The sequence below is a fragment of the Python bivittatus genome, unplaced genomic scaffold (assembly GCF_059951505.1).
Source record: "Python bivittatus isolate LINGU-HERP-01145 unplaced genomic scaffold, Pbiv_v1 ctg000020_np1212, whole genome shotgun sequence".
In the NCBI taxonomy this organism is placed as follows: domain Eukaryota; kingdom Metazoa; phylum Chordata; class Lepidosauria; order Squamata; family Pythonidae; genus Python; species Python bivittatus.
The window spans coordinates 44,446,306-44,472,003 of NW_028277030.1; the positions used below are offsets into that span (position 1 = coordinate 44,446,306).

The following is a 25,698-nucleotide window of genomic DNA, read 5'->3' on the forward strand; positions in this document are numbered from 1 at the left end:
GTGAGTAAGCTATAGGCAGTATATGTCCTTAGAGTACTAAGGAGAGCTGGTGTCCACAGATGTCATGTTGACAACCCTAGCTTTAAAACCCTAACATATGCAGCCTAGAGTGACGTTACTAAAAGATTGCATCTCCAGTTATAGGCCTGTTATATCACTCTAGTCATTAAGAGAAATTGTGGTGGTGACATCACATTCTGGAGATTGTCACGTGGTGGTGATCTAAGAAAAGGGACTTTCAGTCATTGCTTTATCTCTTGAAGCAACTTTTTCTCTATCCTATATGAAGGCCTACTGGTACTATGTTTTTGACATCTGTTGAAGATACACCTATTTGCTTAGGGCTCTCTGTGATAAGGGATGTTGCATGAACATCAGAAGCACATTACAGAAAAAGGTTCATGTGACTTTATCAGTCATTGTTAATTCAAATAGCCTTCTTCTTCTTCTTCTTCTTCTTCTTCTTCTTCTTCTTCTTCTTCTTCTACTACTACTACTACTACTACTACTATTATTATTATTATTATTATTATTATTATTATTATTATTATTTTATTTTTATTTTTTTTTATTGGATTTCTCCCCCGCCCATCTCCCCCACAATAGGGGACTCTGGGCGGCTTACAAAGACATTAAAACTATAAATCTATATAAAATACATAATATATATAGAATTAAAACAATACTAAGAAAGGAAAATCCAAGAAGATGGAAAATCGGGCCGGGGACAGCCGGCCAGTATGGGACTAGCCATCTCCCTGCTTGAGATATTCCCTCCCCGCCCCAGGCCAAGTGACAGAGCCAGGTCTTCAAGGTCCTTCAGAAGGCCAGGAGTGAGGGGGCCAATCGCACCTCCGGGGGCAGAATGTTCCAAAGAGTGGGGGCTACTGCAGAAAAGGCCCACCTTCTGGACCCCGCTAGACAGAGTTCTTTTACTGAGGGGGTCCGAAGCATGCCCTCTCTGTGTGAACGGGTGGGACGGGTTGAAGTCATAGGGGAGAGGCGGTCCCTTAGGTAACCTTTCTTATAACTTTGGATTTATCCTGCTTTATCTTGCAATACTTAGTAATTATTAATGATGTAGAAATACCTTTAAATAAATTATGCATGTGATATGAAAGCAGTTAATTCAGATTCAAAAGAAGATGGTAGTTGCATACGGATCCCATTCAGAATTGGCATACAAGGTGTGTCACCAATGTACATAGAATATTTACACTGTTCCCACAGATATTCTGAAAATTAAAAAAAAGTTTCACTTGCAAACATTTTGATCAATTTTCAGTAATTCTGAAGCATAGCCTAGATGTTTTAAATGCAAGTTATAATTAGCAAATGTTTTCATAAATTAAGGTGGTGATGTTAATTATTTTACAGTTTGGCAACGTTGTATCCACTGCTCCTGTAAAGCGTAGAAAAGTTCTCCCCCAAGAAACTGTGACTGATGTCATCATACCTTCAAAGTATCAAAACTCTTATCAAAGTGTCATATTACACTGTCGGAGTATAAGAATAGGAACTCTGCGAAGAATGGTGGTGGATCCAGTAATTGTAAGTAAAATAATAGATTTGTGTTTTGTCAATACTGTTTTCTAACAGTAGAGAATCTGTTACTGTTTTCTAACAGTAGAGAATGCATAATTAAAAGGAGAAATGAAATTAACATGGAACTTTGAGAATTTTAAGGGGTAGACAAAGATAATAGAACTATACATTTTTTGTAGAGGTGTGCACAGAATAGAAAATGTGCTTTGTTCTGTGCATAGAGCAAACAGGTTGTTTCCCATACATTCTGTCACTATTCTGGGCCAGTCAGTTTTCAAATGGAGTAAGATCCATAATTGTTTGCCTGCTATAGGTTCTATCTGTCCAGAATCTAGAACAGGTCCAAAAGTTCTAGACATAGAAAATATCAGGTTTTTGGACCTGCAGAGATCCGGGGGAAGATCTGCAAAAAATATAGAAAAAACTCTGCTGCCATCTTGTGATCTCTGGGAGAGAAGAATTTGGTTCTTTCTTATCTGGTTCTTTAACATCCACCATCATTCTCTGGTTCTTTAAACATCCATTTCTTTAAAGAATATATAACTTCTTTTCCCTTTTGGGCAGTTTTGCATTGGCTGGTTTAAAAAAAAAATGATTTGCAGTTTCTTCCAGAAAGTAGGAAAGAAAGAAAGAAAGAAAGAAAGAAAGAAAGAAAGAAAGAAAGAAAGAAAGAAAGAAAGAAAGAAAGAAAGAAAGCCCCCCCCCCCACACACACACGATAAAATCCATTTCTGTCTGGTTGCCATTTATCTAAATGTAAATTGCATTTATCGTTAGTACTGTACTATAGTATATGCAACAAAAGATGCAAAATGTTCATCTCTTGAGTGACATAACTCAGGAACTCTCCCAATATGATTTTCCAAAATGACTGAGCAAGTGACTGGTTCAAAATGTGACCCAGGTGAATTGGTGTCTCAGAAACAGCATTCATTTCATTGCCTGTATCTGGAGAGTCAGGTAGGGGGCTACCCATCAGTCCCAGTCCAGTGGCAGGTTGGGGAAGTCCAGTGCAGTGTGTTTTGTTCATCATCTTTTCTATATTGAGCAATGGGTAGGTGAGGAAAAACTTTATCAGTAGAATCCCAGACATGAAAGGAATCAAAGGCATTTGTGAGGAAGGCAGGGTCTATGCAATTTTTGGAATAAACACATGGAAGTCCACAGTAGAGGTATCTTCAGTAACAGTAGAATATTAGAAAAAGAGGCAGGATATGAATAGGTCAGCAAGATGTATGCTGAAATCTATAACTGGGTGAAAAAGAGGATGAATTGAGTATTCAACATTGACTGTAAAGTGAAGATGTATTAATGTAATACAATGATGTATGGATACAAATAAAAGTAATTTCAAGTCCAATTTTTTAACATTCACTGAATTTTCTCAAAATCCTAACTTTTTGGTCTGTTTCTTGAAACAAAATACAGTGGTACCTCGGGATACGAACTTAATCCGTTCCGTGACTCTGGGCGTATCCCAAGTTGGTCGTAACCCGAAGCAAATGTTCCCATAGGGTTCAGTGTAAATCCGGTTAATCCGTTCCACCCTCCAAATTTGGTCACAACCCGAGGCAAATTTCCCCATAAGGTTAATGTAAATACGGTTAATCTGTTCCGCCCTCCGCCCGAATTTGGTCGCAACCCGTGGCTAATTTCCCCATAAGGTTCAATGTAAAGTACAATCCATTCTGAAACATATGCATTTTATTTTTACACCACAAAAACATGAAAAACAGTGCAACTGGCACAGCATGAAGAAGGAGAATGGGGTGGGGAGGCAGTTATTGGTTGGAGGGAGAGTCCCCTTCAGGGGTTTCCTCTCTTCTTTGCCTCTTAGCTGCAGGCTCAGTTCTGGGGAAAAACCTGTCTAAAGTCTGTTGTTTTTTCCTGCGCTGCATAACCCTCCGGAAATGAGAGAACACGTTATCGTTCATAAGATTCAGCGCTCTGCTTGTCACAGTTCTGTTGGTGTGGTGCTTCTCCATGAAATCCTGGCACTCATTCCATTTCTCCATGATGGACTTTATCGCATCACAGCTCACCTCCTCCCCCTCCTCCTCTTCCTCAGTGGAATGCTCCTCACCCAGCGCCTTCTGTTGCTCACTCTGGAGCTCAGCAAGTTCTTCTGTGGTCAGTTCCTCCTTATGGTCCTCAACAAGCTCCTCTATGTCCACATCATCCACAACCAGACCCATGCTCTTGCCCATGGACACAATCTCCTCCACTACCTCTGCATCAGACCCTTCACACTCACGTCCAGCAACACATTCTGGCCACAGTTTCCTCCAGGCTGAGTTTAAGGTCCGGCAGGTGACATCTTCCCAGGCTTTGTCAATGAGGCTGATGCAGTGGAGGACATTGAAATGTTTTTTCCAAAACTCTTTGAGAGTCAAGGATGTTTCTTCGGTGACATTGAAACACCTGGTGAAGAGCGCCTTTGTGTACAACTTCTTGAAGTTGCAGATCACTTGCTGGTCTATGGGCTGCAGAAGAGGTGTCGTGTTGGGGGGGAGGAATCTGACCTTTATGAAGTCGTACTCGGCGTCCATGTCATCCACCAAGGCTGGAGGGTGTGCTGGGGCATTGTCCATCAGGAGAAGGCACCTTTCAGGCAGCTGGTTCTCAGACAGGTATTTTTTAACGCTGGGTGCAAACCTCGTGCAGCCATTCCATGAACAACTGCCTTGTGACCCACACTCTCGCATTGGCCCTCCACATGACAGGCAGTCTGGCCTTGTACACATTGTGCTCCCTGAATGCACGAGGGGTCTGGGAATGGTACACGAGTAGTGGCTTAATCTTCAGGTCGCCGCTTGCGTTCGCACACAGCAAAAGGGTCAATCTGTCCTTCATGGGCTTGTGCCCTGGCAGTGCCTTTTCCTCCTGCGTGATGTAGGTTCTCTTTGGCATCTTCTTCCAGAAGAGCCCTGTCTCGTCATAGTTGAACACTTGCTCAGCGACGTACCCTTCCGCCTTCATGAAGTCCTCAAATTCTTTCTTGTAGGCTTCTGTAGCAGCCTTGTCAGAACTGGAAGCCTCACCATGTCTTGCCACACTGGATGCCACTTCTCTTTCGGAATTTCTCAGACCAGCCTCTGCTGGCTTTAAATTCCTCACTTGCTGCGCTGGTAGAGGGGTTTGTCTGCAGCAAATCACTGTGCAGCTTCCTGGCTTTCTCGCAGATCATAGCCTCACTCACTCATAGCTATCACCTGCCAGCTGTTTCTCATTCAGCCATACCAACAACAGCTTTTCCACCTCTTCCAGCACTGGTGTCCTCTGCCTCGTTAAGATTGACACTCCTTTTGCCACATCAGCTCCTCTGATGGCATCTTTATTCTTGAGAATAGTCGAGATGGTCAACTTCGCCATCTTGTACTCCGAGGCCAGATCAGTTACACGAATGCCACGATCGTGCTTTTCTGTAATTTCCTTCTTCAGCTCGATCGTCACTTTTCTCTTCAGAGCCTTACTCCCGCCAAGCCTGCTCTGCATTTTCTTTGGAGCCATACTAACACGCACACCAAAAACCTTCGCAAAACACTGCAAAACACACTACAAGCCTCACCGAACGTCTCCTTGCTACCATGACCTCTCCCACAGGAAGCCGCGACCGCGTGGCAGCAGGGCAAATGACCGCGGATCCGGTTCGTAACCCGAGGTAAATTTTTCCTGCCGAAGCTGGTCATAACCCGAAATGTTCGTTAATAGAGGCGTTCGTATCCCGAGGCACCACTGTACAGTATAATGGCTGTACAAATTTGTTGTATAATTTTCATTCCCAATATCAAAGTAAGCTGAAAATTATGAAGATACATAATTTCTAGCAATATGGTCTATCTTGGAATGCACTGAATTCAGATGTATTTAAAAATATATGTTAATTAAAGAATAAATTATTTTCTTACAGCTCTGAAATTCTCTTCCCAAAACAAGGGAATGCCCATCTATAAGTGCATTCTATGTATTTGATATCTGTAGTATGCATGGTTAGCAAATCAGTTGGTGGCATTAATATTTCTAGTTGGGGTACAGTATATGTAGATCTTGATCTCATTATAAAATTAGAGTTGCTTCTTATACCATAACTGGATTAAACACAAAAGGATTAGAGGTTAAAATTGTCTGTTTACCAAACATTCAGTTTATCAAGTTCCATTTGAACAGCAGTTCATTCCATTCCATTAAAACAGTAAACAAAAAAAATGTTTCTGGAGGTTTAAACAGCTATCAGTTTTTACTCATTTAAATAGAAAAATAATACCCTTTAGGGCCTGTTGAACTCGCAGTATCCTTACTATGGAGATGTAATAAATTTGAAGGATGTTTTGTACATATGTTACAAGCATGTCGACTTGTAATTCCTTTTTTGTGAGAAATTATCACTATAGTTAACTGTGTTTTTGAAAGGCAGTTAAGAGTAAAGGTATTAATATTTTATTAAACTGTTCCAAAATCTGCAAACCTTCAGTCTTGAAGAACTTTTGATATATTGAGTTTGGACTGTTACAAAAGATGATTATCTTCTAATGGAAGAATGGTTATGTCCCAGATTCTGAAAAAAAATGGATTAACAAAATTTGTCAAGTCTCAGCCTTTTGAATTAGCTTTGCACTGAAGCAGAGGCAAGACAGTACAATTCTGTATGTCCTAGGTTTAATTCATTGTTTAACAAAGTAATTGTTGAACTTAGAGGAAGAGAGAATTAGACACAATTTAGGTGTTGGGGTTCTGTTTTTCTAGTAGTTGTTTTTTTTCCCCAAGATTTTTTTTTCCTAGGGGGTTTTATGCCTTTTTTTTCACTAGGTACCTTAATATAGGGGTTTCCTTCCTTCTTCCTGTATGTGAATGGTTTCAGACTATGGGTTGTTAATGAGAATGGTATACCTGTAGTAATATAAATTCTCTTTTTCAGTTTTGCTTAGACTATATTGAGATACGTTTGGAAGGTTAGTATTTTATTTTTCTTTTCCTGTTAATGATTTTTCCACATATTGCTGTATGCAATAAATATAGTACCTGGTAATTACATATTCATTTCTATGAAGTCATTCTAGTGGGATAAAGAACCAATATCAGATTGTTTAACATTTGTTAAATTGATTCTTAAAATAGTTTTAAGATGTCACTATACTTTATTCAAGCAGGAATGGCTCCCTTATATGTGCAATATTAAACAGCAAGGCAAATTCAAACATTTGGAATACTTTTTTTAGGAAGAGTGTTAATAGTCCAGTCAAAAGTAATAAGTGAAATGACTTCAACAGGTACTAGCAATAACTCCAATTTTTAATGTTCAAAGTACAGTACAAATATTTTGGTAGTGGTTAGTGATTGAGGAAATAAATGGAAGGGAAGGGGAGAATGTGTTACAAAAAGTTTTTTTTTAATAATGTTTTAAAGTTATGCTTTATTAGTAGTTACTAATGTTCTACTTTGCTTTTGTTGTGCGATTTCACTTTATAAAATTTATCAAAGCTTATCCAATTAAAAAAAGTTTTAAAAATTGTATTAGTGCATCTTGCCCAAATCACTAAGAGCTGACATGACAGGATCAGAATGTAGAGTATTTGGACAGCTAGTAATGTTACATGGAAAAGTTAGTCTGCTTTACTTATCAGTAGCAGTTATAGTAAATAGTGAGAAGAGTGAAAGGATAATATATTTGAACTTGAAATTTCAAATTTGATGAGTTCAGCACTGAACATAAATAATCTTTCCTTCGAGGACATAAGCTGTCATTTTTGTGTGTTTACTTAACACATCCCACAACATATCCCATAAGTCCTAACCAGTATACTCAGTGGTCAAGAGATTCTGCAACTGTAGTTGAAAACATCTGGAGGCATCAGGTTTTCTATCCCACATCATGTCAATACTTTTCTTGAGGTGACTTATAATAATTTACAAGGCTATGCAGTGTCTTGTAAATGTCCTTACATTCATATCCAGGGATATGAATGTAGCATCTGTTTTCGACTCCTTAAAGCAAACCACTCCTTTTTCTTAGATCACATAGCTACTTTTGGCAATTGCTGCACTAATCCAGGAGCAGATGAGTTTGGTTTAAGCAAGTGCAGATGTTTGCTATGTTTGTGCCCCTGCATGCTTTGAAGCATGCTTTTTGGCCCTTGACTCTGAGGCACAGCCCTAATAATTTATAACAAAACCAATTTATCTCTCTTAAAGATACTTTTAAGCCACCTGTCATTTTGTGGATATGCAAAAGAATAATTAAAATTCCACAAAATACTGTTTAAAAATCCGTATAGTCATAATGTTCATACTATAAAAATATATATTGAAAATAGTGCAGTTTCCCTACTAATGCATATGTGCAACCTACCCCTCTGCTTTTCATTACAGTTGAGATATATGCTTCTTCTTATTGGTGAAAATAGAACCTCAGAGCTATAGCTATATAGACCATACTCCTTCCTGTACGTAGCCTGTTTTTAGGTAGGAGAGTTGGTTCATAGAGGTATAGACTAGGAGCAGATACTCTTAGGAGAAAGGTTAGGCATTTGCAGCTATGAATTCTACCTCCTAGCAAACCCAAAATAATCCGGACCCTCTACATCCTTCAAAAGCTGTACCAGAGCAGTATGGGATATGGAATGGGAGACTCAGCTGCTGCTCCTTATACATTTACAATTTTCTATCCAAGCCCATTTGTTTCCTGCTGAACATAGAAGGGTACCATCTAGTGTCGTGTTAGTAGACTGCTCCTTGCATAATTAGACTTTCTTTGTGAGTTAGTACAGATTATCACTTTGGAACAAATTTGAAAAAATGTTTCCCATTCTTCTGGCAGAAGAGGTTTTAATTAGATACCCTCCAGGTTCACTGTATAGTTGTTAAAGCATATATACATTGAAGTTACCTCTTCAATGGGCTTTGTTCCTTACAATGTGATATTGGATGGTCCAGAAAAATTAAATAATAACTGTATCTTTGTAATCTGATTTTCCTATTTAGTTTTTTAAGACCTTTGAAATAACAATATTCCTTTCGTATTTACTTCATCATTTTTTGTTTTGTTTTATTTAAAAAATTGTCATGTCAGGCAAAAACACAAATCAGTTTGATTAGGGAATACTTTATCTGTAGTACATTCGGTGGACACAAATATAGTCCCTTGGATATTATTGGTTTATTCTAATAACAGTTGCTATTTGAACAGTGTTAATGAAATTTTGATTGATTTTTTTTTTAATTTTCTAGAGTCAGAAAATGACACTAGGGATATTAATTTAAAAACTTCTGAACTTACAAAGTGTGAATGGTGTGGTGTACGCAAGTTGCCAGTAGTTTTCTTGCAGACTGTACCTGCTGCCTGCCAAAGTTTAAGATCACATCTAAAGATGAATAGGGAAAAAGATAATGTCTGGTATGACTGTAAAGGAGCAAGTAAGTAAACATTTGTTATGATATGCTTTTTTAGAATATTATTCTGGAAAAAAAGTGTTGAGCTTGTGAATAAACTTGGTTAGTTTCAATACTGTTTTCTGAAAATATATTTAAATAATAAGGGTTCATCATGTTTTTGTGATTCGTACATGTGGCTTATGCATTTACGCAGACCCCTTCTGGAATTTTCTAGTACCTATAAAATCCTTGGTGAGAATCCTCATATCCACATGTGCCATTATCACATTAGGCATTATCATGCTGAACAACCTTACTTTTTTACTATCAGAGCAACAGCACATTTGGCCTGTGAGCTTTCAGTCTTCTAGAATATTTCTCCTTTTTTCATTCATTTTATTATTTTATTTTAATCCCTTTTCTATCTTTTGAATGTTCCCATGTGAGGAGTTATGGAGTATTGTTAATTCCATCTTTCTTTTGGCCTCAGTCTTATGATCTTAAGTGCTTCATTTTACAAGCGCCAGATTGCAGAAATAAATTTCTCTGATCAGTTGAATATAACTGTTGTCTTTTCTGCCTTGGAGAAGAATCTTGTAATAGATTCTTTAGGCCCTGCCAAGCATTTATTAAACACTGCAGTTATTCCATAGGTCGCCCAGGTCTTCAGTATCACTGACATTGAATTCTGGACTAATATCTATTGATTTGCAGGTTCCCTACTTCCATCTTAATAATGCCCTACCACTGCTCTTTCCTTTGTTTTATAGTGGGTAATTACATTTACACTTTTTTTTTTTTTGGTTTAGCATTTGGTTTTGGCGTGGCCTAAAGAGTTTTTTTCTAAGCGTGTGGCATCTGTAGCATCCTTAGCCTCCAAGTATCAAGCTGTTTCTTTATCTGCATAACCTGTACAGAAAGAAGGGAAAACTTCTCATAGTTGACTCAGAGGCCTAAGAAGTGTAAAAGGAGTAGCTGAGAGGTCTGGTGAGAAAGGTAAGAATGGCACAACTGGATGGCATAACTAAGAGCCAATCATCCAGATAAAGAAACAGCTTGATACTTGGAGGCTAAGGATGCTACAGATGCCACACGCTTAGAAAAAAATTCTATAGGCCACGCCAAAACCAAATGGGCATGCTGGGCAGTTTGGAAGTTGCTATGATCCTTCAAGGGCTTCCTTTGAGACTTAACTCTCCAAATTGTATTGGATAATGCAGTGATTGTCTGGTAGATAAACAGGGTGGCCCAAGAATTTCACCTTAGCTTCTTGGAAAAGTCATTCCAGAAGCAAATACTTTAAGGACTTTTCATATATGGAACTCCAGTCCCTTGCACTGTTAGTTTCATTGTGTTTTGGTATTCCTTTTAGCTTTGAAACAGTGTGGCTTTTGCTCCATAAGGATATACCGCACAGCCTTCTCTTTCTTTAATCCTTCAGTGGATGGTGCTTCCCTTTTTCTCAGTCTTCAGATGAAGCACTTCAAGAAGAGCCTAGGGTGTCTTTCTCCACTGGTATCTGTGCCACTTCCTACCTTTTTCTGTCCATGTTGATTTCAAGCCTGTGGCCATCATTCTCCTTCATCTACTGTAATGGAAGTCAGCTCTTTTGAAAGCAGTGACATCATTTTGTTGAGAAATAGATTTATGTGCCTTGTGTAGAGATGATCACTTTCTTGTTTTGCCTAGGGATAAAGTAGTCCTTTGCCCAAGCATTTCTTTCTTTTAGTGTTTGTCTCCACATTCCACTTGGGTCAGGCCATTAAATTTGCCTATTTTTTTGCAGTCACTCAACACTGAAAGAAAAATTGCTCCAGATGTCTAAGAAAGCTTGCCTTTTGCTTGGAATGAATGGCCTCATTCTAAAGCAGCCAGCAGCTATTTTTGGCTTTCCAAGGCCCATTTAAAGGGTCTTTCCTTAAGATTTGTCTAAATGGATAGTGCAACCATAAAACTTTATTATGAGCTAGCAAACAATGATACCTCCCACTCTTTTGGGTTTGCCCTCATTCTATGGCTACAGCTTTCCTTTACAGAATCCCTCTCTCAGTACTATGCTGGGCTTGTATTTGGGCTTAGCCCTTAACTTTTATTCAGCGCAAGTGACTGGACCTCTCTCTGTAGACATACCCTTTGGAACAGCAGTCCTTTAGTTAGCTAAAGAACCTATAACTACCCTTCTCTGATTAATAAGCTATTATCCATGTATGTACAATACTGTGCAAAAGTTTTAGGCAGGTGTGGAAAAATGCTGTAAAGTAAGAATGCTTTCAAAAATATATATTGTAGTTGTTTATGTTTATCAATTTACAAAATGCAAAGTGAGCAAACAGAAGAAAAATCTAAATCAAATCAAAATTTGGTGTGACTACCTTTTGGCTTCAAACCAGCATCAATTCTTAGACTTGCACACTTTGTACACTTGCACAAAGTCAGGGATCTTGTAGGATTAGAGTCAGGTGTATGATTAACCAATTATACCAAGCATGTGCTAATGATCATCAATTTCATATGTAGGTTGAAACACAGTCATTAACTGAAACAGAAAAGCTGTGTAGGAGGCTTAAAACTGGGTGAGGAACAGTCAAACTCTGCTAGTAAAGTGAAGTTGTGGAAGACAGTTTCATGTCACAGGTCATACACCATGGCAAGACTGAGCACAGCAACAAGATACAAGTTAGTTATACTGCATCAGCAAGGTCTCCCCCAGCCAAAAATTTCAAAGCAGACTGGAGTTTCAAGATGTGCTGTTCAAGCTCTTTGAAGAAGCACAAAGAAACGGGCAATGCTGAGGACTATAGACGCAGTGGTTGTCCAAGGAAACTTAATGCAGCAGATGAAAGACACATCATGCTTACTTCCCTTCGACACTGGAAGATGTCCAGCAGTGCCATCAGCACAGAACTGGCGGAAACCAGTGGGACCCAGGTACACCCATCTACTGTCTGGAGAAGTCTGGCCAGAAGTGGTCTTTGGGAAGAATTGCACCCAAAAAGCCAGACCTCCGACATGGAAACAAGGCTAAGTGACTTAACTATGCACGAAAACATAGGAACTGGGGTGTAGAAAAATGGCAGCAGGTGCTCTGGACTGATGACTCAAAATTGGAAATATTTGGCTGTAGCAGGAGGCAGTTTATTTATCAAAGGGTTGGAGAGTGGTGCAATAATGAGTGTCTGCAGGCAACAGTGAAGCATGGTGGAGGTTCCTTGCAAGTTTGGGGCTGCATTTCTGCAAATGGAGTTGGAGATTTGGTCAGGATCGATGGTATCCTCAATGCTGAGAAATACAGGCAGGTACTTATCGATCAAGCCGTACCATCAGGGAGGCATGTGATTGACCTCAAATTTATTCTTCAGCAGGACGAGCCCAAACATACAGCCAATGTCATTAAGAACTATCTTCAGGGTCAAGAAGAACAAGGAGTCCTGGAAGTGATGGTTTGGCCCCACAGAGTCCTGATCTCAACATCATCAAGTCTGTCTGGGATTACATGAAGAGACAGAAGGATTTGAGGCAGCCTACATCCACAGGAGATCTGTGGTTAGTTCTCCAAGATGTTTGGAACAACCTACCTGCCAAGTTCCTTCAAAAACTCTGTGCAGGTGTACCTAGAAGAATTGATGCTGTTTTGAAGGCAACGGCTGGTCACAACAAATACTGATTTGGGTTTTTCTTCTGTTCACTCACTTTGCATTTTGTACACTGATAAACATAAACAATTACAATATATATATTTTGAAATATTCTTACTTTACAGCATTTTTTCACACCTGCCTAAAACTTTTGCACAGTACTGTATATTGCAGAGCAATACAAGAATTGATTACTTACCTGTAACTGGGAGTCCTTTGGATAGTTATATGTAAATTCACAACAGCCTCCAATCCCACTTGCTTTCAGATGACCTCAGTGTACCTTTTTGGTTCCTCCATGTCAGCCTTAGGAACTGCAGAACCTCAGTATAAGCCCACTCCTAGTCATGCATGAGAGACAGAGAGGGGAGGATTCCTGCCATGAATTCTGTAAGCTCTAGAAAGTTCCATTTGGGCTCTTTGCAGGAACATAATCCATGTTTGTGAATACTCACATTTTGTTAATGCCAGGAATAATTTATATATTTAGATGAATAGTTACAAGTTTAGCTGTAAATAATGGCTGTAAAAACGTATATAAGATTTATACATTTTTAGTAGAGGTTTTTACTTCTTGAATAACAAAATGATCTTATTATACTGTATAAACTATTTTGGCAAGAGCATACTAAAGACAAAATAAACTGCTCAACTTAAAAGGTAGCCTATCTATTGGGTATGTGTTTTCTCTGTCCTGCACATAACACAAAACAGAGATTCAGTTTAGAAAGTAAAGTTTATAGTGGCTAGAGAGTAGAAAAACAAGCACAAATAGAAAACACTGAACTTTAGGAGGGAGGGAGGGAGGGAGGGAGGGAGGGAGGGAGAGAGAGAGAGAGAGAGAGAGAGAGAAAGAAAGAAAGAAAGAAAGAAAGAAAGAAAGAAAGAAAGAAAGAAAGAAAGAAAGAAAGAAAGAAAGAAAGAAAGGCAGGCTATTTTTGAAGCACTTGTGAATTCAACATTCTGAAACTTAAATAAGTTAATTGCATTTTCAGTGGAACAACATTAGATTAAGAACTATTGTCTTTAAAAGAAAATGTTCACATTATTTTTCCTTTACCAGTAACTCAGTTCAGAGATATTTGAGTGTAGTACAAATGTGTTTGTGGACGTGTGGTATGAACCTCAGACTGCCCTCTTTTGCTGAAATAAATATCACCATCTGAATATTATTTTCAAAACACATAGATATCTGTATCAGTGATCTGTTCTACCATGTCCCCTTTTCATATGGAGATTTGTTTAATATATTGATCAAAGCTTCTTGTTTGTAACTGGCTATTTCTACAAAATAAACAGTATGTAAACTTAAAAGAGAACTTTGATTGCTGTTTATGTTATAATTTTAAGTGTATAATAAATACATGGTCTTTTAACATAACATTCTTTTTTTCATAGATCCAGAAGAACAATATATCATTTTAATTTTTGAGACAAGTCTTGATCCTCATGCAAATGCAATATTTGAAAAAATAATAACTGAAATTGGTATCAAGAACAACATTTCTGACTTTTTTGTGAAAATTCCTTTTGAAGAAGCAAATAGTAGGCTTGTGGCCTTCACAAAATCTTTTGAAGATACTTCTAGAGGAAGCAGTGCTCCTAAAGAAAGCAAAACAAAACATGTAATACTTTTTAAAAAAAAATTAGTGTTATTTCTATAATTTTATACTTATTTAATTACTAATATTGTCTGTCCTTCTAGCTAAAATATTTCATTAAATAAAATATCACACATTTATGTATTAGATTATGTTTAGACTGCAAAAATTTAAAATGTTTTATTGGGAAGACAAGGTTTTTATTGTAAAGATTTAAAAGCTAGGAAAAAAATCTGAAAGAGCCGGTCTATCACAGGAGTAAAGTATTCACGCCCCACTTAGTTCCTGGCTTGCTTCTCAATTTCTTCTGCTGGTACCTCTAATATGCTAGTAGTAGAGGATTGTTTTTCGTGTCTGGTTTCTGTTTGGGTCTATGTGTTTGGATTTTTTGGATTTCTCAAGAATTCTTTTTATCTAGGGGTAGGGTTGTTTCGTTATTTTTTGGATTGTTTGGTTTTTGATGTGATGCTTTTTCTTCCTGTATGCGTTCCTGTGTGGGGATGAAATGTTATGTTCATGCAGGTTATTATGGGGGTGTTCATCTTTTTGTTTTAATATTTTATCTGTATTTTTATTTGCTGGTTTTGTTTTGCTGGTTATTTTTGTGGGCTATATATTGTGCACAATTATATTGTGTAATAATTGTCCTAGTTTATGTTTTATGAGAAGTGTATTTGTAGAGTTTTGAGGGCAGTGGTTTTGTGTATTTTATTTAAGGTATTTTTTTTTCTTGTGCTTTGTGCTGTGTTTGTGAAGCCAAGTCGTCTGTCTGGCATTTGGAAGTAGATCTTCCCAGCACTGCCTCATACTTGAGGAACTGCTAGAAGGAATGAATAGTTTCGGAAGGAAAAGAAGAAAGCACAGTTTAACTTGAGGACTGGTTCTGTAGATGGCTGCTGTTGTGAATTGGTGGGAGGTTTGCTATGTCACATAAACCAAGAATAAACCAGTATTTAGGGTTCAGACACAATGATTGCAGTTTACACATTGCACTAAATAAAAACAAACTATATTATGGCTTGACATTTGGTGGGAATGAACTTAACAGTCCAGGTTTAAAAGCCATGGTTTAGGAATATCAGCGAATGATACATTTGAGTGAAAATAAACCTGGATTGGTAAGTAGATCTTAAACTGTGTCTTAAATTAGGAACTGTATTTCCACAATACAGTAAGTTGGTTTGGCTTACTGAGTTATCCAAATTTTGATGAGGACTAGATTGCGATAAACATGGAGTACTTTCTACTATCTGTAATGATGTCTAATTCAGATAGGGAATTAAAAAAATAAGTAATTCCATGTTCTGGGTTCCAGACATAGAGCTGGTGGCAGGACTGGCTCTAGAAACCTCACTTTTCCCTACTCAGCATTTAACAGTTCTGGTATTAATTGAGCACTCATGTACTTTTTGTTTTGTTCTTGTTTTAAAACAACAACAAAAATAAAAACAGGAATTGTTAGCCAGCCATGATATAGATAGCTGAGATAAACGTTGAGAAGTTATGCAAATATTGTCTATTTGTTTCTAAAAATTAAAATATTTGGCTGCCTCAGTAGGTGGAACTACCTTCTGGACCCCTGCTAATCTGGTTAGTGCTTAGAATTCCAGGGTTGCTGTGTAGACTAGGAAATTGAAAAAATATCACAGAAGAAAGAAATGGCTAACTACCTTTTAAAAAAAATACAGGTTCAGATGTCCAAAGAAATACTTAGCCTAATATTCTGCCTGACCCAGATATAGCAATATGCTCTTCCAACTAAAGAATTCTGCTCTTTTTCTATTATCTTGCTCTTTAGTTTCTTTAGTTGGCTAGTTTGAATGGAACATTCTAGATTTTATAAATAGTTATTTAGATCAAACTCTGAAATGAGAACTTGGATTTACACTTAATTCTCTTACCAGAAATTAACTTAGTATCCAATAGTGACTTACAATTCAGTTCCAAAATACAGAAGATAGTTTTGTTAGAGTAAAAGATCCCTTTTACCAGTGGGGTAGAATTCTGCCATTGGGAGTTTCTGCTTTGTGCCGAAAGTCCACAGGCATAGAATTATTGCTAGTAATAGGCCTTAAAAAGGTCTGCAAGTCAGCTTCCCAACTTTCCAGGGAACTATGGAAATCATCTGTTAATATCTAACGTCACTAGACTGCCAAATTTCTCAGCCCCCTCTTTTTTTTTTTTTTTTAATATGCTGTCTGGGTATATAATGTAGAGAACTGTGATTTAAACAAATTAGGTTTTTCAGCCAGATCTGGAGTGCAAGTGAAGCAGGGAAGGGCAGTGTGGAACACATGCTCAGTATTCATTCATTTTATAAACAATAGTACATGAAGCTGAGAATGAAGCTGAGAATAGTACATGAAATGATATCCAAATGATCCATTGTTATTCCAACTGTTTTTTTTTATTTATTTCAACAATTGCTTAAGAAAAAGAAAAGATGCATAATATTCTTTTTTTGTCAGTAAGGATTTAAAATGTTATGACACTTGTTTGTTAATTTTCTTAAGGCTGTCTCTGATTCTAAGATGCAGCTCCGAAATGCAACACAGTTCCAGTTTTTTGATGATGATGAAAGTGGAGAGCCACATACCGTTTTCATTGGTCCTATAGAAAAGTAAGAGCTATTTCAGCTTCTTGTAATTTTATAGTGCTTTTATAGATTTGTTATTTGTGTTTAATCGGGGGGAGGATATTTATATTTTTATTGGTTTTTAATTGTAAGCCACCCAGAGTCACCCTCTGGGGGAGATGGGCGGCATAAAAATTAATAATAAAATAAATAAAAATAAATTTCTTACATTATATGACTTCTACTTACTTGATATATTTTTCTTTGCAGGTTGATAGTTTATCCGCCTCCTCCAGCAAAAGGTGGTATTTCTGTGACCAATGAAGATCTTCATTGTTTAAATGAAGGAGAATTTTTAAATGACGTAATAATTGATTTTTATTTAAAGTAAGTTGTGTGGTGTCCATTTCACTTAGATAAGGAAAATTGAGAAACTCTTTAAATTTTAAAATCCAAAATTCACAGTTGGCTAAAATCTCTGTTAGAACTATTCAAAATAACACAGAAGAGTGCTTAAGGTTCTGAGTTCTCCAGAACTTTTTATCTGGCACAATATTAACAAACCAAGTGATAGGGGAAAACAAAGGCATTTAAAAAATGAGACTGGGTGATCCAGCCATGAAGCCTATAATTAGCCCCAAGATGGAGTTGTGAACTGTATACATATTATTTTGGTAAGTGGTTTTTGTATTAGGTTGTACAAAGTATTTAGAGTGGTTACTTCCCCATGCTCTGAAAAAAAAGTATTAGCCCTCCATTTGTCTTTTAACTATAAGTTGATATAGTAAGCTTCCTCAGCATTGTTGATGTAAAGACCAAGGATGTGAGTTTTTTCCTTGATTGTTTTTTCCCCCTTGAATAAACATTGTTTAAAATGTTTATTTGTCCAAATGTATCAAGTGATGTTATCATAGCTGAATAATAATCCAAGAAGCAAATCATTTTTAAGAATTATTAGGTTTAGTATTGAAAATTAGTTCTGAAACTTCTTTCAAAGTTTCACTGCATTTGGATGCTCCACCCCATTCAGTAATGTCCATATTTCAGAAGCTGTGTCCTGGGTGGGAATGTGAAGCAAAAGAGTTCAGATTATTCAAATAAATGGTTTGAAATATTAATTTTAAAACAAACATTTAAAGCAAATTACTGTTGTGCTTTTAGTTTTAACTGTGTGCCAAATTTGTTGTATATTCTCTTTTTCAAAATAAAGATATCTGGTGCTAGAAAAGTTAAAAAAAGAAGATGCAGATAGGATTCATGTGTTCAGTTCCTTCTTTTACAAACGCCTTAATCAAAGAGAGAGGAGAAACCTTCAAGAAACTTCAAAGCTCACGTAAGTCTAGTTGGAAGATATTAGTAGGATTTCAGTTAGACAATACTGCTTTTCACAACTCTTGTAAGTTAATGGTTTTGTTAGATGTAACACCAATGGTCTTAAGTGAATGTGTTTTGGACTCCTGCTCTGCTATTCCTCTGGTATGGATTTAAGGAGTCTGAAAATGTTTGCTTCTGTGAGATCATAGTTTGTTTGAGTTTAGATATAATTATATATGTAAAGCCAATTTCATACTCTAGATTATGTTTTTGACTTGTTGTAGTGATCCATTATCATCTAGAGATTCTACGTTAGAAAAATGTGCTAAGTCATAAATAAGGTGCTAACAGGCGCTTCGGTATGAAAGGAGGAATATAAATTAATTAAATAAATAAATAGACACAATGAAAAAGGTTAACAGAACCTTAATGGAAATTAAGACTTTCAGTGTTATGATTGAGCTGGAAAATACTGAAGAAGGGAGAACTCAGATTCTTGAGGTTTAGGCATATACAGTGGTACTCGGGATACGAATCCATTCCGTGACTCTGGGCGTATCCAGAGTTGGCCGTAACCCGACACAAATTTCCCCATAGGGTTCAATGTAAATCCGGTTAATCTGTTCCGCCCTCCGAATTTGGTCGCACCCCGAAGCAAATTTTCCCATAAGGCTCAATGTAATTACCATTAATCCATTCTGGCGTCCGCGGACCACACATCAGGGGTGGGAAAATGGCCGGGCACCGCGCGGTGGGGCGGGAAAACGGCCGGGTGCCGTGGGGCGGGAAAATGGTTGTGGACCACGTGTCAGGGGTGGAAAAATGGCCGTGGACCACGTGTCAGGGCAGAAAAATGGCCGCGGACCACGTGTCAGGGCGGAAAAATGACCGTACCCCAAGGCGGAGTTCGCACATCGAGGTAAATTTTTGCGGCCGGAGCTGGTTGTAACCCGAAAAGTTCGTTAGTAGAGGTGTTCGTATCCCGAGGTACCACTGTACTGCTAAACCAGATTGTAACAGATCATTATGCAGCATCTAATAATTTATTTAATATAAATTGAGTAGAATAAACATATCTATCAATAAATCACATGAAGAACACCGACCATATGCTATAGCTAGCATATATACTTTGACAAATCATTTTCAACTTTCATGCCTGAATAAAATGTAAGATGACTCAGTGTTTTTGAAATATGGATGCTACTAGTAATAAATGAATTCTCATTATAGGTAGAAAAATACTTAATATTTAATTCCCTAAATATCTTCAGAAAAATTATAAATGCATTTCATTTCCTATTAATATGTTCACAGAATTCAGCAGAAACGGCATGGTCGAGTAAAAACATGGACACGACATGTTGATATCTTTGAAAAAGATTTTATTTTTGTTCCTCTTAATGAAGCGTAAGTAGAACAATGTGTGTAGCATTGGAATTTCATTTATATTTGAAGAGTTCACACATTGTATATTTCTTTTAACAATAATTTGTTGAACATAATATATGAATATAATTAAGAACATATTTAATTTATGTAATTCATGTGTAAGATAAATCATAAACCATAGTTTACAAATCACAGTGGGTGTGTTCAGAACCAAACATACACATTCTGATGTAATGTAATGTTTTGTGCCACTGGGTCTCATGACAGAGATTCTCAAAAGCCCTGGCACCTTTGTGATTCTGCCTTTTGGTTACCATCCTTTGTTCTGAGCATGCACTGCAGTGAGGTTTACATGCTTCCCCTTTTCTTCTTTCATGTACAGAAAGGAAATTCTTTAATTTCCATTTGCAGCTTATACACACTGATTGTTATGCCTCACAGATAATCTCTAAAAGCAACCATAGTGTTCCTTTGCACTTGATGGACTTATCAAGCAGCATCCCACTGTGTACAAAGGAAAAAGAAGACAGTATGTTTTTCCTGCTCTTTTCCGCTTCAAGCTTGAGGAGGTAGAATGAGATACAGTGACATGCCTTTGTATACCTAATAGCTGAATGCTTTTCTGGCAAGGAGCAAACCATATTCCCTGTGTTTTTCTCATCTAGCTCTTAACAAGAAGAAATTAAGTGAGGTGCATGTTCTAATTCTGTTCTCAAGGACTTGTTCATGATTAGAGAACAAAATCTCTCTGAATTGGGAGGGCCTTATTTGTTGTCCTCCCATTTTAGTTCTACACTTAGAGCTAGACAGATGAGCAGGTGGTTTTCCCTTGACGACGTATTGCATTTTAGATATAGAACATGAGATCAGTAAGAAGATACTGCTCCTGAGGTAGGGGAGCATTGTGAGAATGTATTGGCTTGTGTTAGAACGTGTTATTAAGATCTATATAATACGAAAACTCTGATGTCTGTAACCTTCAGCTGGGCAAAACGGTATGTCATAAGGCAACAATTTTTAAACCAAGGTACCTCAAATGGGCTAACTTAGAGAATGTGTCCAAAATCCACGACCCATTACGCCCATGGGATTGAAATTTGGGAAATTTGTGGCTGTTTCAGCACTACTGTGCTACCATGCTGCCGTAATGAGCCCAGGTCATGTGATCATCATGGGTGTATCCCCGACCTCTTTCCCGCCTCCGTCTGTCCCTTGCATCCAATCAGCTGGTGTCAGGGCCCGGTGGGCAAGTGGTGATTGGGTGCTTTGGAACCAAGGCAGAAATTTGAAATCTCTTAACGGATGTGGACATTAAGGGAAGGACAAGGGAGTGACTCGGATGCCTGCTAATGAGGTAGGGCTGGCTGGGGGACGCTGGTGGTTGATGGGTGAGTCCTCTTTCTCCTTTGGAATGGGGAGTGGGGGTGCACCTTTCCTCATGGTCTGCAGCTCCCTTCATTCCACCTCCCCCCAGCAAAGTGGTAGGCAGTTCTGCTGGTCAGCTGAGGAGGAGGAGGAGGCTTCACGGGCTCTTCTGAGGCTCATGAGGGGAGGGCAAATGGCGCAAGCCTGTATTATGTGGGGGGGGAGGGAGGGAGGGAGGGAGGAAGGTTGGTTTCTGACACTCTGTGCCAGCTTCCCACAAGCAAAGACAATGGGGAAGTTGGCAGCAAGTTGTAAGTTGTTCATGCTCTCATTACTTTTTTGCTATTGGTCATCCTGTTTCTCTGTTTAGGTAAAGAAATATCTCTGAAATGATGACCCATTGGGTCACGGGCTATCTAATATCTATTACATTTCTTTGTGCTTTTTCATTTGCAGTGCACACTGGTTTTTGGCTGTCATCTGCTTTCCAGGTTTAGAGAAACCCATATATGAGCCTAACCCGAATTACCAGGAAAATGTATCTACACAGGTTAAGTCCTCCTCTTTAGATCAAGATAGAAGTGCTTCATCTCCTGTATGCACTGAAATGGATCTATTACAGCAGTCCTCTCTAACAGTAACAAGGAAGTTGTTCAACAAGAAGCAAGTTGCAGAATTAACTGACACGAGCACAGATACTGAGGAGAGTGAGTCATTATACTGCAAAAGAAACTCTTCTGAGAAAAGTGGCTTTAAAAAAGTAAATCATTTAAACAGCACTGCAGAAGAATTGAAATCTATTGAACCCGTATGTCCTAAACATGATCTTAAGATGTCAGAGGCAAATGGAATGCAAAATGAACATAAAATTCATATCCAAGCTAGTGGTATGTCGTCTTGCCTATCTAATTTTGTTTTAGTATCAAGAATTTTAAAAAGTACTAAAATGTTATAATTTAGTAACAGGTTGATGAACTTTGTAATTTAGACCTTAATATTTAGATTGAAGGTTAGACAGGTGTGGGTATATTCACATAATTGCATTTTATGAACAAACCACTGTAATGTTGAAGTGTGCTTGAGTCAGAAATCATCAAATTAGTCTGTCTTCCTACAGGTAGATTTACATATTTAAAATTATTTTCGGTTACCTTCATGGACAATGTTGATTTCAACATCATGTGGGATTCTATTTCAGAATACATGCTTTAGGTACAAAAGATCCAAAGTTTTATTAAAAGCTTCTGAGATAGCATGACTGGGAAGACCTCTACCTGAGAATAACTTGAAAAACAGCTGTGAATTAGAGTTGAATCAAGCAGTATTATGTTTGATAAACAAATGGTTCATTTAGCATAAAGCAGCTTTTAAAATTCACATTATTAGCTCCCATTCCTTTAGAATCAGCCATTCCATCATATAGTTTTGAAATCTTTTTCTTCAGTGTATATCAAATATTCTAACAATCAATTTCAGTATTATAAAAGCACTACAGGTGGTTTTTGCTTAATGAGCAGTTGTTCAGCAACTGTTTGAACTTATGACAGAGCTGAATGAGTGGTAGTTGCAACTAGTCCTTGAAGTTCTGACAGTCAGAGCGTCCTTGCGGTCACGTGATTGCAATCCTGGCACCTGGCTCACAGTTACAGCATTGCAGCATCCTGCAGTCACGTGATCACCATTTGTGACCTTCTTTGCCAGCATCCTACAAGCAAAATCAAGGGGAAGCCGGCAGGCAGTCACAAATGGCAACCACATGACGCCCTTGCTTAATGACCCATGATGATTTGCTTAATAGCAACCAGAAGTGCCAGAACTTCCGTCGCTAAGCAACACTGTCATATGATATCACACTTTATAACTGTATCGCTTAGTGAAGAAAATTCACTTCCCACTTACCGTAATTAAATGAGGACTACCTGTAATAGTAAAAGTGAAATGGATGTTTATGTAATAGTACAGCAGATTGAGAACATGGGAACATAACTTCAGTTATTATTTTAGAACAAGAAGTTTTACAAATGAATAATGGTGTAATTATGTCTCTAAGTATTAAAATTATAATACTTATACAAATAGAGATGCATAAAGGAGGAGAAGCATTGAGGAAGGCAGTGATGCAGTGGCTAGATAGTTTTTGCGGGATTTTCTATTCACTGTAGGAACATCAGAAGAGCCCTGCTGGATCAGGACTGAAGTTCATCTAGTCCATCATTCTGTGTCACGTAGTAGCTAGCTGGATGCACCTGGAAAGTTCTTAAGTAAGGCTTGGAAGGCAATAGTCTCTTTCCACTGTTGCTCCCCATCAACTAATATTTAAGGAATACTGCTTATGATTCAGGAAGCAGCAAATAGCTATCAGCATAATAGCCACTGATCTCCTGATTTTCAGTGAACTGATTCAGTTCCCTTTTAAAAGCATCCAAATTGCCTAACAGTATTTCAGCTGTTAGCAGTAAATTCCAGTTTCACTATGTGCTATGTAAAAAAGTCTGTTCTTCTGTCGGTCCTGAATTTCCTTGCATTTAACTTCAGTGGATGATCTCATGTTCTAGTTCAGGTAGTCCTCGCTTAATGACCACAATAGGAACTGGAAAATTGGTCATTAAGCGGTATGGTCATTAAGTGAGTCACCACTTGACTGGACCTGATTTTATGACAATTTTTACAACAGTTGTTAAGTGAATCACCATGGTCATTAAGCAGATCACATGGTTGTTAAGCAAATCCAGCTTCCCTAACAGATTTTTTTGCCAGAATTTGCTTACCGTGTGATTTGCTTAACCATGGTGATTCGCTTAATGACTGTCGTAAAAAAGATAGGAAATCATGTGACCGTGGGGAGGGATGCAGTGGTCATAAGTGCAAGTACAGGTCATAAAGCCCTTTTCCAAGGCTATCGTAACTTTGAACTGTCATTAAATGAATGGTTGTTAAGTGAGGACTACCTGTATTGTGTGAGAGACAAAAGTTTTTCTGTGTTACCTACATTAAACATGCTTTTATGACTATCACCTCTTTTGTTCCAGGCTAAATAGAGCCTATTGCTGTAGTCTTTCTTCATAGGGGAACTGTTCTAACTGCCTAATTTTCTTGATTGCCTTATTTGCATCTTTTCTAGCTTTGTAATATTTTTCTTAAGCTGCAATGACCCAAATGGTACATAATACTCCAAGTGTGGTCTCACCACAGATTTGAATAAGGTCATTATTATATCAGCAGTTCTATTTTCATTTTCCTTCCTAATGATTTTAAGTGTTCAATTTATCATTTTTGTAGTAGTAGCACATTGGATTGATACTTGCATTGATTTGTTTATAGTAACTCTAATACCCCTTTCATCTTATCTTTCTCCTGAAAAGTCTAGCTGGAGCACTGTCACCTGTTCTATGTCCTCACTAGCAGAAAATTCAGTTTTCCTGCTATTGCCCTATCTTCCTTTAGTACACCTTTAATACTTTTTGACATCCAGTGGCCTCCCTGTTCAGATTCCTTTTCCAAATGCATTGCAAGTTTTTGTTGTTTTCCTAGTCTTGTTACGATGTACTACTTTTGTTTGTGTTTTTGTGTCCTTTATCAGCTCTTTGCATATTATTTGACTTTTCTCATTTGAGCAAAATTTCCTGTTTTTGGAAGAAGTCTTTTAAAAGATCTCTGAATTGCTCATAAGCCACTGTAGCATTATTTTAGACTTGGAATTTTCCTGATCTGAACAGATAGCAACTGATTCAAACAAGATGAAACAGAGATGAAAGGAGTATATGAAATTTCTGTAGTAAGGGTGTCAACATCCAAAATGCCTTAGAAGGAATTCTTAATCTGAGGTATGCATTTTACCTCAGTTTCTGTTAACAGTTTTAAATAATTTCCAGTGATTATGAAAATTGCCCATTTTGACTTTTCCTTTCAACTATTTATTTTTTAAAAAAATTATATGACCATCCATTTGGCATGTGACTCTTTTTACCAATCTACTCATTTTTTGGGGGAAGTTTGCTCTTTTGAAGTAAATGTAGCTGTACTGTTTTTTGGGGGTAAGTTGTCCACTTACATACATCTTGAAGAGTATAATATTATCAGTGTTCCCAGTTGATTCAATCTTCCTTGGAGTGACATCTTCCTGTCTTGAGAGTCACATTTTTGATGATTACTGAGATACCGTGTATGGGGTGGCATGCTAAAAGTCAACCTCAGTGACTTTTCTCACCAATCTCTCTGTCTTTCTCAGCTTCTCCAGTTCAGTTACCTTGGCCCTAAGGGAACAAACTTGCTTTCTGAGAGCCAGGAACTCAATGCATCATGCATGACTTCTGCCCTTTAGGAAAGTAGTCATGTATATTGATAAAGTCTACAAAATAGCCTCACATCCCTGCAGTTGACTGTATGCCTGTAGTTATTTGTTAGGATTTATTTAGAGGGACTATCAGCTTCCTTAATGTATCAGGAGAAGAAAAGGCCTAAAATTCTGATCAACTTGCCTGCTGCAAAACTCATATGGAATCTTAATTTGTGAGTCTGCTTCATTTCAATTTATAATAAAATACATGACAACATTCACTGTAGAGGAAAAGTAGAAGCTGCCCAGTGTTGATCAATACATGATCATGATCTTGATACATCATCTTTAGTAGGACTTGTGTAGGCTAAGTATATTTTCCAGTTTTTGCAATATAGATAATCAGAGTTATAGAGTCAAAACATTCCTGGTCCTTGAAGTCCAAATGTAAATAAAATGTATAGTTATTCTTATGGAAAATATGAACACTTTTCTCACAGTGAATAATCAGGAATTGTTTTTACAAGAAGACAAGCTGCTGCTGTGATCTTTCACATACTGAACTGTTCTGTGCTGTCCTTTCCATTTAATACAGTTAGTAACGATAGGGATATCTCTTCTTTTTTG

The 25,698-nt window shown here is 37.6% G+C and overlaps 1 protein-coding gene across 3 annotated transcripts in view; it reads left to right on the top strand.

Moving 5' to 3' along the window:
- Window positions 1-25,698, top strand: part of SENP6 (SUMO specific peptidase 6) — a 78,119-nt gene that overhangs the window by 40,744 nt on the left and 11,677 nt on the right. For all 3 annotated transcript variants that reach the window (XR_015795652.1, XM_088137831.1, XM_088137841.1), the window contains exons 10-18: window positions 1,378-1,551; window positions 6,461-6,494; window positions 8,770-8,955; window positions 13,947-14,173; window positions 16,663-16,769; window positions 16,995-17,111; window positions 17,935-18,057; window positions 19,356-19,448; window positions 21,252-21,682. Coding sequence is in view for 2 of the 3 variants with exons in the window: in XM_088137831.1 (XP_087993957.1) it covers window positions 1,378-1,551; window positions 6,461-6,494; window positions 8,770-8,955; window positions 13,947-14,173; window positions 16,663-16,769; window positions 16,995-17,111; window positions 17,935-18,057; window positions 19,356-19,448; window positions 21,252-21,682 (1,492 nt within the window). In the remaining variant the exon portion in view is untranslated. The remainder of the gene's footprint in view (window positions 1-1,377; window positions 1,552-6,460; window positions 6,495-8,769; window positions 8,956-13,946; window positions 14,174-16,662; window positions 16,770-16,994; window positions 17,112-17,934; window positions 18,058-19,355; window positions 19,449-21,251; window positions 21,683-25,698) is intronic.